General features: G+C 40.2%; 1 protein-coding gene across 5 annotated transcripts in view; it reads right to left on the bottom strand.

The window, feature by feature from the left end:
- atp8a1 (ATPase phospholipid transporting 8A1) overlaps positions 1-13796 on the bottom strand; it is a 114124-nt gene that overhangs the window by 62859 nt on the left and 37469 nt on the right. For 3 of the 5 annotated variants that reach the window (XM_083980857.1, XM_083980860.1, XM_083980861.1), the window contains 8 exons: positions 12621-12690; positions 12386-12513; positions 11944-12055; positions 10779-10950; positions 7612-7739; positions 5963-6040; positions 5751-5839; positions 1183-1227 (listed from right to left, as the gene is read on the bottom strand). In XM_083980857.1, the coding sequence (XP_083836983.1) occupies positions 1183-1227; positions 5751-5839; positions 5963-6040; positions 7612-7739; positions 10779-10950; positions 11944-12055; positions 12386-12513; positions 12621-12690 (822 nt within the window). The remainder of the gene's footprint in view (positions 1-1182; positions 1228-5750; positions 5840-5962; positions 6041-7611; positions 7740-10778; positions 10951-11943; positions 12056-12385; positions 12514-12620; positions 12691-13796) is intronic. The other 2 variants (XM_083980858.1, XM_083980859.1) reach the window with 2 other exon arrangements.

The raw sequence follows: 13796 nt of genomic DNA, 5'->3' as shown, positions 1-13796 counted from the left end.
TTCAAGTTTTCCATCATACACTGATGAATAATATATAACATGCTCTGATTGACTGTAAAAGTGCAACTTGTATAACCTCACACTGCTTCTACATACAGTGAATGTACAGGATCTAAGCTATTTTTCAGTCGCATTAATGAGCCAAATACAAAAATACCCTAATTCTTACAGTTTTTTGGAAGCAGATCTATGGAGTCATTATTAGTGTCTAACCCCTGCACAGCGAGGGAAGCCCTGAGCTGTTTCTCTCCTGCAGTAGCAGCGAAGATCAGCCTGTCGATTGTTTAGATGAGATTTCTGAGGCACGAGGCCGGCTGGGTGTGGAGCACGGTCAGTTATTGATTATCTGCCAACACACAGAGGTCCTGTCACTATGGGAACAAGGGTGCTGGCTGTTCACAGTCAATAGCCAGGGACCGGCTCCAGATCAAACATATAACACACCATGCCGTCCATTAAGGAGAAGAATATCATTTATTTTACGACTCACCTGCGTCTAGATAGGAGGACATTTTTACAGTGTTTGATCCGTAACTCTGATTGAAATTTACCCTCAATTAAAATAAAATCACAGGATTGAGACTGATTTTGCTTCATAAACTTTCATTGTTCCTGTATCTGAGGCTCAGACTTTCAGTGTGAGAAAACAGCAGTGGGAAGAGACATGCTTTTATAGAGGTTGGCGACTTCCTTTAAAGCAGCAATATTCAACATTTTGGCATCATAGGCATTAATAAACAAGGCCCCAATCCCCCATGCAGGATGGAGGAGACACGCCCATGTGAAAAGAAGAAAGAAGTGGGTGTGTCGCTACCGTCTCCAAAGTTAGTGTGTTCAATACAACACACAGCCAACGCTCAAAGGCTGTTAAATGTACGCGTGCCTGTTAGGAAGTCAAGATTCAATAATTCTAATGAAAACAAATGGAGGAACATTTGTTCAAGGCCCTTTGTGTTCACAACAGCGGGTATATACAGTGAATCACGAGCCACAGTCACATACAACACATCTCCATGTGCATTGAACGCACAAAGAAAAAAACAGCAACATATACTGATGGTGTATCGTGTTCAATGTCAAAGTCACGATTTCCACAAGGCAAAGCAGCTGCACTTATACATCACAGAAGCGGAGAGCAAACAACAACAAAAAGAAAACAAAACAGCCATTCAGTCATCTTACCAGTCATCCTCTGCAAAACTACCCTCCTCAGCCTCAGGGACGTGGCTGTTGGAGCGAAGGTGGAGAACAAAAATCATCTTGTTGACAGAGTCTACCATTAACATGTTGTGGGAGAGAGCGGGTGCCGGGATCGGAGTAAAGATGGGATTGTTTATGAGGAGAGTATGACGGGTTAGATGCCAGGAGCGGCTGTAGCTGAGGTGTCGGGGGTCAGGCTAACAGCGGTGATTACAACAGGCCCTCTGACTATTGATCCTTTAAAGGAATAGTTTGATACTTTGGGAAACACTAACAGTACAGTATTTGCCCATGAAGATACTTCCAGGAGCCAGTTAGTGTAACTAAGCATTAACGCTGGAAACATGGGGGAAAAAACTATCTAAAAAGAATCTACCTACCAGCACCTCTATAGCTTTTAATTAACACCTTATATCTAACAAAAGACCTTAGTAAAAGTTTCTAAGACATAGTCTGGTATATAACCTGGCCCCCTTTGAAACCACAACCTTTTGTTCCAACCCTCAGGTCTTTGCACAGATTAAACAGCCAAGATATTTTGTCTTAAATAATAAGCTTTACTAGTGTGGGAGGCTCTGTTTCTGTGTTGAGACACACATATTACACATGTTTTCTTAACTAGTCCCTATTGAACCAATATAAGCCATACATACTGGCATTAATTTCCAAGTATTTGACATTATTCCCTGTTTAATAAGTGAGAGTCCTTAGCTGCAGTTCTTAATACATTTTTTTTTAAAGAATCACACTCTTTGAACACAATTATGATCTCAATATATGTTGTAGGTGTATTTATATAGAGTGTGTTTTGTGTTAACTCCTTTCATTCATCAATATCAAAATTTAACAAAAGAAAACTAAAATGGCACATACAGGTGTGGAAAAAATGTTACTAATATGAATAAAATGAATGACTAAATTAATAACAAATATATTCTTATTAAAGTTACTGCTACTCAAAAAGAAAATTGTTTTGTTTTTTTGTAAACTTGACGGCTTGAGTCAGTCCAGAAGGCTCAGCAGATGCATCGTGAGGACCATTATGTACTTACAAAATAATAAAAGGTTATACAGCAGAGATATAGTATTACATTGAGGATGCTTTGCCCTGGGTTTCAGGGAGAAAATCTGATAAACTAGATGAGAGTGTGTGTGTGAGAGAAAAAAAAATCTAATCCAGCATAGCCAGATGCAAACTGCAGGGAAAATAATTTCATTATCGTTACATATCTTCCTCATCAGGCAACAGCGGGAAATTTGCAACAGGAGCTGCAATGAACATGTGAGTATTGACACCAATGAACATATATTATAGCAATGAAAAAATAACCAATGTTTTGAAAAGTCCAAACGTGATCAGAGAGCACACAGCTCCAAAATGAGGCACCAAATTATTTTGACATCTCTGCTCTGGCAGACTAACTGCAGTGCAGGGTTTCGTTAACTGTGAGGAGAAGAGCCCATCAGACGACGTGCTCCACTGAACATTACAGCTCTCCATTTGATTCAGAGTCACTTTGATTCATGCTGTGAGTTCAGTCTTCAGTAAAACACCATTGTGGTGGTTAGCTGCATTAACAACAAACTGATCTGTCTGTCCAGGACTTGTGCGTGCACAGAGTTACATTTTTACAGTAGTATTTTAGATCATTTTAAAAGAAACACAACATACTTTTCCAAGTCTTGTCACTTGAGAACATTTGAAAAATATGCTTCAACTCTTCTCTTAACAAATAACACCCAGGAGGATTCTGGGAGCCTTTCTGACCTAAACAGCATCTCTCCTTGAGATTTGGACTCCAATCCAGTGGAATTAATTAATGTCTACACCCTTGGGGATGGCTTTATTAATTACAGCAGCACTTAATTTGTGGTGAGGAACACATGCAGGGGACATTGTCAGGGGGGCTTTCTGTGTGTGCTGGCACCAAATTACAAGTCACTCCACACAGTAGGCGCTGTGCACACAGCCACACACACATGTATATATATATATGTTCATTCATTCGGATCAAAGTACTGGATGTTTCATCTTCGCTTTTAGTCGCACAATCAACTTCTCCTACTCGAGAATATCCTCAAGTTCAGCCAGGGATTTTAAAACCTGTCACTGTACAAGAGCCGATAAAAACATCCAGAAACGCAGATGTGCCACTGTCTGACAACTCAAAATGTAATTACACAATATCTGCCTCAAAACCATCCTCACAATTCAATATTAATATAAGATATAAAATAGGATAAAACCAGACATTTGTGATAAGAAGAGAAGAGGAGTCATCAAACCTAGACTGCACATACAGCTACTGGACGTGCAAAAAGGATTCATGCTGTGTCACTGTTTGGTAGATACAACAGTGAGGGATATATGTGTTTATATCAAATCCAATATATGTAATATATTTCTGTAAAAATATTAACTCAAAACTAAATGAGTAAGTTTAGCTGCAGACGGTGTGCTTCTGGGTTATTTTACAGTTTTATAGTTATTTTGTTATCGCAATCAATTTGTTCTGTTCTCTATCACTGTTCTTTTGAATAAAAAATAAAACAACGACCATGTTATCATGATGAAATAACGTGTCACACTGTGCAACAGGGCTAAAATTCCTTTTTGGTTTTGGTCTTCTCTTGAGATTTGTTCACACTGAGAAAACAACCCTTCGCAAGAGAACTTGCAAAGAAACAGTCACTCACTTTACAGTAAGTCACTCACTTTACAGTAAGACGCACAAATGTGAGTCAAACAGATTATTCATATGGAAAAACACTGTGTTATGATTTTGACCTAAAAATACTGGTTGGAGCTTTAAGTCTGATGTGTCACACATTCTATAAACACTCAGTTAACAGCAAACAAATATATAGAGTTGCACCCGGGATGAAAAACGCACTTTAAAACACAGTGATAAATGACAGCTACCTTAAGATAATATCAGCATATATTGTACACTATGAGGTTGAACAATCTGATCAAAACTAGATGAATTGTAACATTTAACATTGTTATTCTCTGGTTAAATTATGAACACAGCAACATTTCCAACTCCTACTTTGGGAAGCCAGAGAAAGACGAAGATCAGGCCAAATAACAGCATCACTAAAACATCCTCGCCTCATTAGAACCTGTCTTTTTTTCCCCTCCTGCTATGAAACACTCATCCATATTTATCAGTTGCATAAGAGGGAGTCCTCATTTCAGAGAATCAAAGGAAAGCATCTCTTCTTGGGATGAAGGAGAGAGAGAGAGAGAGACTGCTGCCTGACTTCAATCTTTGAGGGGAGGAGTGTGTGTCCCTGATGACCAGCAGGCTTGACCCAATTAAATAACTGTTCAAAAAAAAGCCAAAAGCCAAAAAAGGAGAAAAATACAGCACAAATACATAGAAGGCCTGACCCACCTTTAATCAAGAGAAATGGTTTAAAAAAAAAAAGAAGAAATATTCATGACGATCTCACATCATCAACATGTATGTATCACGACTTAAAGTACCCTTACAGTATATCCTTGACCATTCATCGCTGTCCTCGCTCACTGATATTCACTGAGAGGCAAATTCTCTTTTCCAACAACAACCTGGTCCCATTCACACAGTTACACACTCTCACGCCGGGAAACTCTACAGGACAACCACAGTTTGACCACTGGAACAGGTGGGGTCAAGGGTGTCGCTCAAGGGCAGCACTGGTGTTGATGAGGGTTGGATGTTGCGACCGACAGATAGCGTGTATAGATCACTGCTTTTAGTGCCTTTATGTTCTTGACCCCGGTAACAACAGTGAGAGTCATCAGTGTCGCTGTCGCCGGGCCGGCAATCACAGAATAATGAGAGCTTTGATACAGAGAACTCCAGATAAAATACTCTCTTTTGTCCTCCAGTCTGCACTTCATCAATCGTGCTTTTAATTGAATCCTAATGGGATTAATCATGTACTGTCACGCCTGCACTTGCTTTGGTTCTGTGAAGATACTCAGCTCTCCCACTTGTTTTGCATCCAGGGAGGTTAATTATCTGTGCACTTAAATGAAATGAGAGTATATTCGGGGGAAAGAAAATAAATAAAATAAGGGCTGATTTAATGAAATGCTAAAATGCAACAGAATTTTCTTTTTTGTCAGTGGAGCAGAGGGAAAGAATAAACTCATGAGCACTCCCAATGTCTCCCAAAAGAACAGTGTACAGTACCACTACTCCTCTGTTTTACTTGTGTCACAACACTGTCAGACTCTGGACCTTGTAGAAAAAAAAGACTGAGATATGATGGCAGTTTTCACCAACACCTTCGACATGACAAACGATGGACGAAAGCCTGCGAAGGAGAGAGAAAAAGTGCCTTTGCTTGCAAATGCCTGTCCGCCTTTTATTTATAGTTATATGTTGAGAGGAGCACTGATGCAGCTGCTAATGAGAAGGCGAGGGAGGAGAGAGAAACGCCAGATGTACTATGATGCACACTCGGCATTTAATGAAGGTGATGGGGGGGAGGCAACAGTAGAGGATGAGACCGGGGAGACGGGGGAATATCAGAAAGGAGGAAAAAAAACATACCCATAGGCCACACCCGCGATGGTGCACTTCTTGAACTGCATGACGTTGCAGGTCAGAGTCCCCGTCTTGTCTGAGAAAATGTATTTCACCTGTAAAATGTAGTGAAAGACAGAAAAAAACCTGACTTCATGGGTACACACTGATCCAAAACAGAGACAGTGCTTTCAAGAGTTGGCACAATATTAAAGTGTAATTTCAGGTGCATTATTTACCTGGCCCAATTCTTCATTTAGATTAGAGGTGCGAGCCATGGCAGGTGTGTTTGTGGGCTCATAGAGCATATCAGTGTCCTAAAAAAAACAGATCACAGAACACATTAATATGAGAAACCCCACAAAAGAAACAGCATTTGCATATGGTAACAATCAAAGTAAATTTCACACAAGTGGCGAAAGTGAAAATAAAAAAAATAAAAAACTAAGAATAACTGAAGTAAACAATTGCTTCACTTTATTCAGGCGCTTCTCAGTTACATTGTTCAATTTTCCCTCAAGAAAAAAACTAAACCAGCTGGGGTCGTGGGAAGAAAGGCCAACTGAGAAATGCCCTAAATGTTGCTAAAAATTCCTTGCAAGGATTTTCATTTAAAATTTAATGAATAAAAGGGGCTCAGAATGACTTCAGGCAACAAAAAAAACAACAACAACAACAACAAAAAACGTACAATTCCTCAGCTGAGATAGTCGGTGGGGTTGACCTACTTGCAAAGGATAAAAGAGCACATTCTGGCTGCTCACTGAAATGCTTCATGTCACTCAGGTTTCACATGTGTGCTGGCGATGCAGTAGTCTTAACAGGTTTCACCTCACGTGTTGTGTTTTCTGAAAAATATTCCGTGGTGATGCTAACTTGTGTTGCAACATACTGTATCATTTTGATATCCAGTTCCTCAACCTGCAATAATCAGTTTTGTCCACCTGGGGGCAGAGCAACAAGCTGTAAAAGTACAGTTATGTTGGCATATTATTGCCTGATAAGAGTGGTGTGGAGGATGTCAATGGCTTCCTCAGGTATCAAGCAGACACAGAGGCACATTGGTGTGTTGATTTGGAGTTAAGTTAAGCTCAATACTCACTCTCCTTTTAGCTCTGTTTTGGTCTCTACCAGTTCCTCAGGGAAATGTCTGCCTCCTAACTGTTCAATCCTTTCATTAGTTAGCGGCTACAGTAACTCCCATTTAACTCCGGACAGCCAGCTAACAGCAGGTGTTTATATATTGTTTTTCTTCCTGCTGGGTTTGGACACAAAGTTCACGAAAGCATTAACAAAAGTAATTCAGTCCACACTGGTATAATAACAGCTTTAACTGCAGAATAGTGCATTATGCTTTAATAGTCACCACCCACCTGGCTTTGTTTATATACTGCAAACATTTTATTCCCTGACATTTTGAGTTATAGCACACATTGAATGTGGACATTTTTAAAAGCAAACTGAAGACCTAGCTTTTTTTTTATTGAATTATTAGATCTAAACCTTAATTTTATGCAGTATCTCCATTTTGATTCTTTTGAATTATATTATACATATATCTATTTTATTTTATTAATTTTTTTTATTTTATTCTATTCTATTCCATTTACCTATTTTATCGATAGTTTTTATCCACTTCCCCGTTGAGTGTAATATAGCGTTTCCTCAGTGTTTTAATTTTTTGGTGTGAATGCGTGTGTACAATATGTCTGTGTGTAAATGTCCAATGTTTTATTATTTTTTCCTATATGAAAAGTGCTCTAAATAAAGAGTGATTGAATGATTGATTGATTGAATATATAACAGCAATAAGACAAGTTAAATACACTGTGCTGCAAGTATGTCTGCTTTTCTATTGCATGTAATCTCTGAGATAGCTTGAACTCACCCAGTTGATGAAAAAGGCTTGGATGAACTTGATAACCTCCAGTGTGACCAGGAGACTGATGGGGATCAGGTTGTTGAATAGGATGATGAAGGTGAGAAAGTTGAGGCCAAAGTTAGCCGCCCCGCCATCTATCAGGGGACGAGTTTTGGACAGAGGGGAACGATACACAGGAGACTCATCAGTGACGGTTCATAAATACCAGTTAGTTAAATGAAAATGCCCAAAGCTACTTCCAGCAAATGATCAACATTATCCCAATCCAGAGAATGTTTTGGGCTAACGTCGTGCATTAGCTGGAATTAACCATTTCTTCCACCCAACCTCATCCTCTTACGACTCAACCGATTAGCAGTCCAATTTAATGTCCCAGAGAATCAAAGTAGCGAACAGGGACTGAAGTATCTCAAATGTCATTAGTGTCACAGCAGCAGCCTTGGCATCCAGCATGATCCAGGCAATGAATTCCACAAAGCACTATGCAAAATGATGCTGGTCCCCCGAAAAGCCCCAAACAATTGGCAATGATCAACATGTACCCCCCACTGACACCAAACATGAAAACAGGAGGGATATGCTTTACCTTTCCTCAGCTTGCAGGAGGTGCAAATGTTACCTTCCTCAACCCAAGCCTTGATCTTAGCATTGCAGTTGAGAGGGAGAGCCCCCTTTCCCCCCATGACAGAACAATAGCAAAAAACAAAAAAACTGGATGGCACAAAGAAAGTGGCAGAATGGAAGCTACTGCTACAACAACACATATAGGAGGGAAAACTTGATTTTCAGAAGTGGGGAGGAAGACAAACGTATTGGATGCTCTCAAGACAAAGGAGGGAGATTCAGTCCATAGCACATTCTCAACCAACAAGGAGTGGAAAAGAGTGGGTGGATTATGCCAGCAGACAAGTTTGGGTGTTAATGATGATCACTACATCACCTCATTTCACTCATTCCTAATGGCCAGCTTGTTATGTGACATTACGTAAGAGTTCCGCTACCAAGATGAGAGGGCGATACTGAGTCGGATCATTAAAGAAATTTAACTCAAACCATAGCAAACCAAGACATGCACAAATCACACAAGTGCAAATGTACACCTGATGTATTTTCTTCACTATATATGTTACTGCACAATGTTCTAACACTGTTTTTTCATAAACATGTTTCTATTAGTTCACTTCACATCAGAGTCACACTGCAAACCGTTTCTTTTTTTATCATCCTACAGTAAGTGAACCGTACGTACACAGTAGGGTGAAATGACGGCACTTCCTTCACATTAAGCTACAAGCAGAAGTGGGACAAAAACCTTCCTCATGCTGTCTGTAAAAAACATCAGCAGTTTACTAACAGAGACAGTCAGCACAAATTCAATGATATGGAGATAACAAAAAAAAAAAGTAACTGCAGTAACTGAGTAGGTTGTAGTGTGTGACATGAATTTCTACTCTCATTTTTTTGCATAAATCTAAGTTGTCACAATGTATAGGCTTTATGCCAACAATCACCACGGTCAGCATTTTTGCAACGGGTCAAAGTCAAATTAATTATTCACCAGGCATGCATAATCGCAGGCTTCTGTGACATATGAGCCAGTGTGATGTGTGGTGGTGTGCTAGCATCGACTCTTCTTTTTCATGTCAGCATTCATCGTCCAAATGTTGGTAGTGAGTGAGTGAAGTTGGAATTATTTAGGTATCAGTAGATGGGATGTTTGAGATTTGACGACCTCCCCACCTCTCTCTTTTGTCACTGGTTGGATAATGTGCACTGGACAGAGTCTCAACGACTCCTTATGGAAGTACAGTCAGTCTCAAGATGGACGCCTGCTTTATGACTTACACCCCCCTCCTCGGAGTAATGTGTGGTGTTTTAGATGCAGGTCTGAATGCCACTGTGGGCAATATCAAAACCCTTACAAACCTAATAGAGGCCAATGTAATATCTAATACCAAAGGGACAGTGTAAGTCATAATGCAAACTTAAATTGACCAGGGCACAACCTCTCCTACGCAGGCCTACCAGGGTACAGAGTAATGGCCAGAGTGCCACGATAATCACTTTGCATACCAGGTTCAGAGCTTCATCACATGGAATAAATTGTTGCAGAAACTGAGCAGCCCGTGTTTTGTTTTGTTTTGTTTTTTTTGTTTTTTTTTTTGTATTGTGTTAATGTCAGTAATAGTAGCTTAAAATAGAGTCGTTTTCTATGATGGTTTGAGAATACATGTAAAAATTAAACAGGTTTTCACCTCTCCCCCTTCCTCCCTTCCTCTCCCCTCCCTCTCTGTCTGTCCTTTAAAAATCCACACAAGAAAAGGAAGGCAGCAGAGGCATTTAGAAAATGTCAGCTCCTGCCCCTTGGGTTGCACCGCATGTTGTGTTCGAGCAATAAACACGTATAAGCCTCCTGCTATGAAAAGCTTCCTGAGTACAACTTCATCTCCCTCGCAGTCAAACTAAATGCTGCTATTCATTTCTTATAAAGCATGAGTTGGGGGGGGATAAGATGAGGGTCTGAAGCTTGGGAACTGCAAAGCGTTTAACGTGGCACAAAAAAAATGGAGGAAAAGTGAGACACTGTTTGCATCAGGCACTGAAAATAACTAGACGAAGGTATAAGAGAGCTGGAGGGGAAAAACCTATTGTTGGATCCCTGGTATGTGCTTGTCCATGGCATGGGCCCTTACAAAGTAGGGCAACCATATAGGGGGCGAGGGTAGGGGGCTTCATTTGCTTAGCAAAGGCAGAGCTTCAGTAAGGGGTTAGTAAGGGAGGGTCATTCACGGATGGCCAAGGCTTTTAAATGGTTGTTACCTGGAGCTGTTAAAAAAACGACAACAAAGAAAACAACAAAATCAAACAGAACATTAGAAAGGAACAAAAAAGTACAGCAGCGCAGTGATATTCAACCATTTCTCTTTTTTTTCACTCATTCACAACACATCTATTCATGTCACAGCTGTCTGTTCTCAGTTAACAGGGAATTCACTTATTCCCACATTGCCACATATTTCACTTGTTATGCGAAACATAGTTTAACTGAGGCAACATAAAAATGACACGACACATACCAGCATTTACAAACTTAAAATGACAAAGAAATAAGCTGATATGGACAAGTGAGACAAAATATGCGGAATAAGAGGTGCAGCGTGGGCTGGTGGGACTCTTACAGTTGAGATCCATGTACCAGGCATCATTGCCGTACTGGTACTTCCAGATGGTTTGGCCAATGGAGCAGACCAGAGAGATGGCCAGCAGACAGCCAAACAGCACAAGGATCTGAAAGTTGGTGATACGCTCCACGTTGGAGAGCTTCAGAGGGGGCCGAGTGGAATTCTGGGTAAACATATGGCAAGACAATTGTTGTTAAAAAAAATGAAATACGGCCAATGATGTTGTGTTTCTGTGCTCTAAAAGCAGTGATACAACAGAATATGTTCAGGGTGACAGCCACAGCTTCCTCACTTATCTGAACCCGTATGACACTTTGAAGAGCTACACTTGCATGCAAAAGTTTGGGCATCCCTGGTCAAAATTTCTGTTAATGTGAACCATTAAAGATACCTGTATGTGGATGAATCTATGTTACCCACACTTGTTAATGTGTCCATTTTCGATAAATATATAGATTTGTCTTAAATATTTTTTATTAGTTTTTATATGTAAATCTTAGCATTTTAGCTCAATAGCTTCCAGGTCATGTGATCAATTGACTCAAAATCAGTGTGATCATAGTACACCACTGGCTGCATGAGATACACCTCTTGTTTTTACATTTTACATCTGTTCATAATTTTTTATTAATTTTTAGACAGGATGCTTATTTCTAACATGTGATATCAAGGAAATATGACCATAATAACTGATTATAGAAAACAATCTTTTTTCCTTTTTTTTTGCGATCTCATTTGGAGCTCATTGTATCTCCCAGCCATAGCTGCAGCTCATTGGTAGCTTAACTGGCAACCTGGAGGCTGAAATGCCACTGACGCTGTGATTGGGAGACACATGCCAAAACATAAATTCAAAACATGAACATGATTTGCGGCCCGCAAAATCTTTTTTTTCTAATGCAAATATTTTGGCTGTACTATTGTTGTCAGTGAGATCAGTATGTTATATCAACATTATTCCTGAGTCTCTGTGACATATTAGACGATGATTTTACTACCATTTGCTTTAGATTTCTTACATACTGTTCCTTTAACTGTTCACATTAACAGACGTTTTGACCAGGGGTGCCCAAAATTTTGCATGCCACTGTATATATAGGTTTTGCTGTTGATACAGAGGCAGTGTTGTGTTAACAGTCTTAGAAGAGTGCTTTACCTGCATGAGCTTTGTGTCATGTCCAGTGTAGACCACCACACCGTGGACCCACTGGGTGTTCCTCAGCTGGGCTCCTCTCAGTAAGATCTGGTCTGGGCCCAGTGGTACTGTGCTGTACAGAGAAACATCACTGCGATCAAACTATTGGAATAGAAGATGCCTATCCGTCTATAAAACAACCAAAACTCCAGCATAGTTCCTGATAACAATGTTTTTCCTTGGAGAGTTACATCATCCCCAACTCCTTGAGTTATGCTAAGAACAAAAATACAGCACATAATGCATTTTCACCGCAGCAGTTGTTTTCATTTCCTCAGCAGAGAAATTAAATAATCTTTAAAACCTCGTAAGGCACTGATACTGGCTCGACTCCTGGCTAATGGACTGCTGAGCTGCTAACAGGGACTGAGTGCCAGGGATGGAGCTCTGTAAGGGAGCCCACCTGTGTCCATCCAGGCGGATGTTTCCAACAAACTCATACAGATGGCGGTTTGGGCTCTCGCACTCCATCCGCCCAGAGAGACGCATCAGGCTGTCGATGTCTTTTATCTCTGCAGTCATTTGGAGCCCCTGTTGATGTAGTTACAGCAGCATTAGAGCTTTGTTTTCAGTTTTGATGTAAACTTGCATCGTAGTTCTCATTGTCTGTACAATAAAAAGTAATAAAAGAAAATCACCTGTCTGATTTTAAGGTTTGTTTCGCCATCCAAGTTAGACGTTTCAATGTAGCACATACCCTGCGGTTCACTGTTGTAGAGGGAGAGGATATAAACACTTGGAATAGTGACACAAATAAAATGCTTTTCAGCCATATATTGTAGTATGTCTAACCTCAGTTGTTTGTTATTTTATGTGTTTATGATTTTATGAAACAGTCTAGCACTAAAGCTTTGTTATTCATTAATTGACAATATTAACAATGTCAATCACTTTGAATGTAATTTCAAAACAGTTCAAATTATTAGGTTATTAAATTAACCTAAATCTGACAGGAAAAGGGTCTACAACAGAAGAGCATTCAACCAGAGCACTGCAAACAAAGACGCTGCATGCCAGCCTGAAGGCCACTCAGGAGCACAAAACTACAACCAAGTGTTACTGAGCGCAAGTTGCCCATTTAATGTACAGTACATATCCTTAAGGCAGACATACCCATCTTTGTTTGCTGCTACCCCAGAGTTTAACTTTAAAGAAAGGCTAAAATGTACTGCAAAAGGGACAAGAGAGTGGAAGAGACAGAAAACACCAAAGTGGGGTGATATGAGCAAGCAGGCATGCCGAGCACAACAAACAGAGCAGACAAATGGGCCTCTGACAGACTCTGGGCACAGGGACAGAGAGTTAGAGCATGCCGGTGCTTAAGGTGAGCTGGAGCGCTGATTAGCTACTCTCTTAATAGAGTGATTTATTCATACCAAAAGCTGGTCCAAACACACACGCAGGGTGGAGGGAAACTCAAAAAGAGATTTGGACTCGGATGCCCAACCACAATCAATGATAGATTTGGACTCTGCTCCAATTAACCACTGAATGGGAGTTACGTTAAATGGAAATGAGCAGAAGTCTGTGGCAATAGCCCGTGGGCTGAATTCAGAAAACAGAAGAACACCGCTTCAATACTTGATTGTGAATAAACTGAACTACATTTAAGGTTGCTCAAATGGCAGTGACCTGCTGTGGAAAGTAAGACAAACTATAATCCCCAAGATGCTTTGCACCTTCTCATCTTGGTACAGGTATGTGACTGCATGCAAACTGTCACATCAAATAAAACTGTAGTATAACAGGGTGCCATACAGCAAGCCATGCAAAGGTAGGGATATGCAAAATATATGCATATACATCCCAGCAAC

Source organism: Trachurus trachurus, assembly GCF_905171665.1.
Source record: "Trachurus trachurus genome assembly, chromosome: 10".
Classification (NCBI taxonomy): Eukaryota; Metazoa; Chordata; class Actinopteri; order Carangiformes; family Carangidae; genus Trachurus; species Trachurus trachurus.
This window is presented reverse-complemented; position numbering and strand designations above follow the sequence as displayed.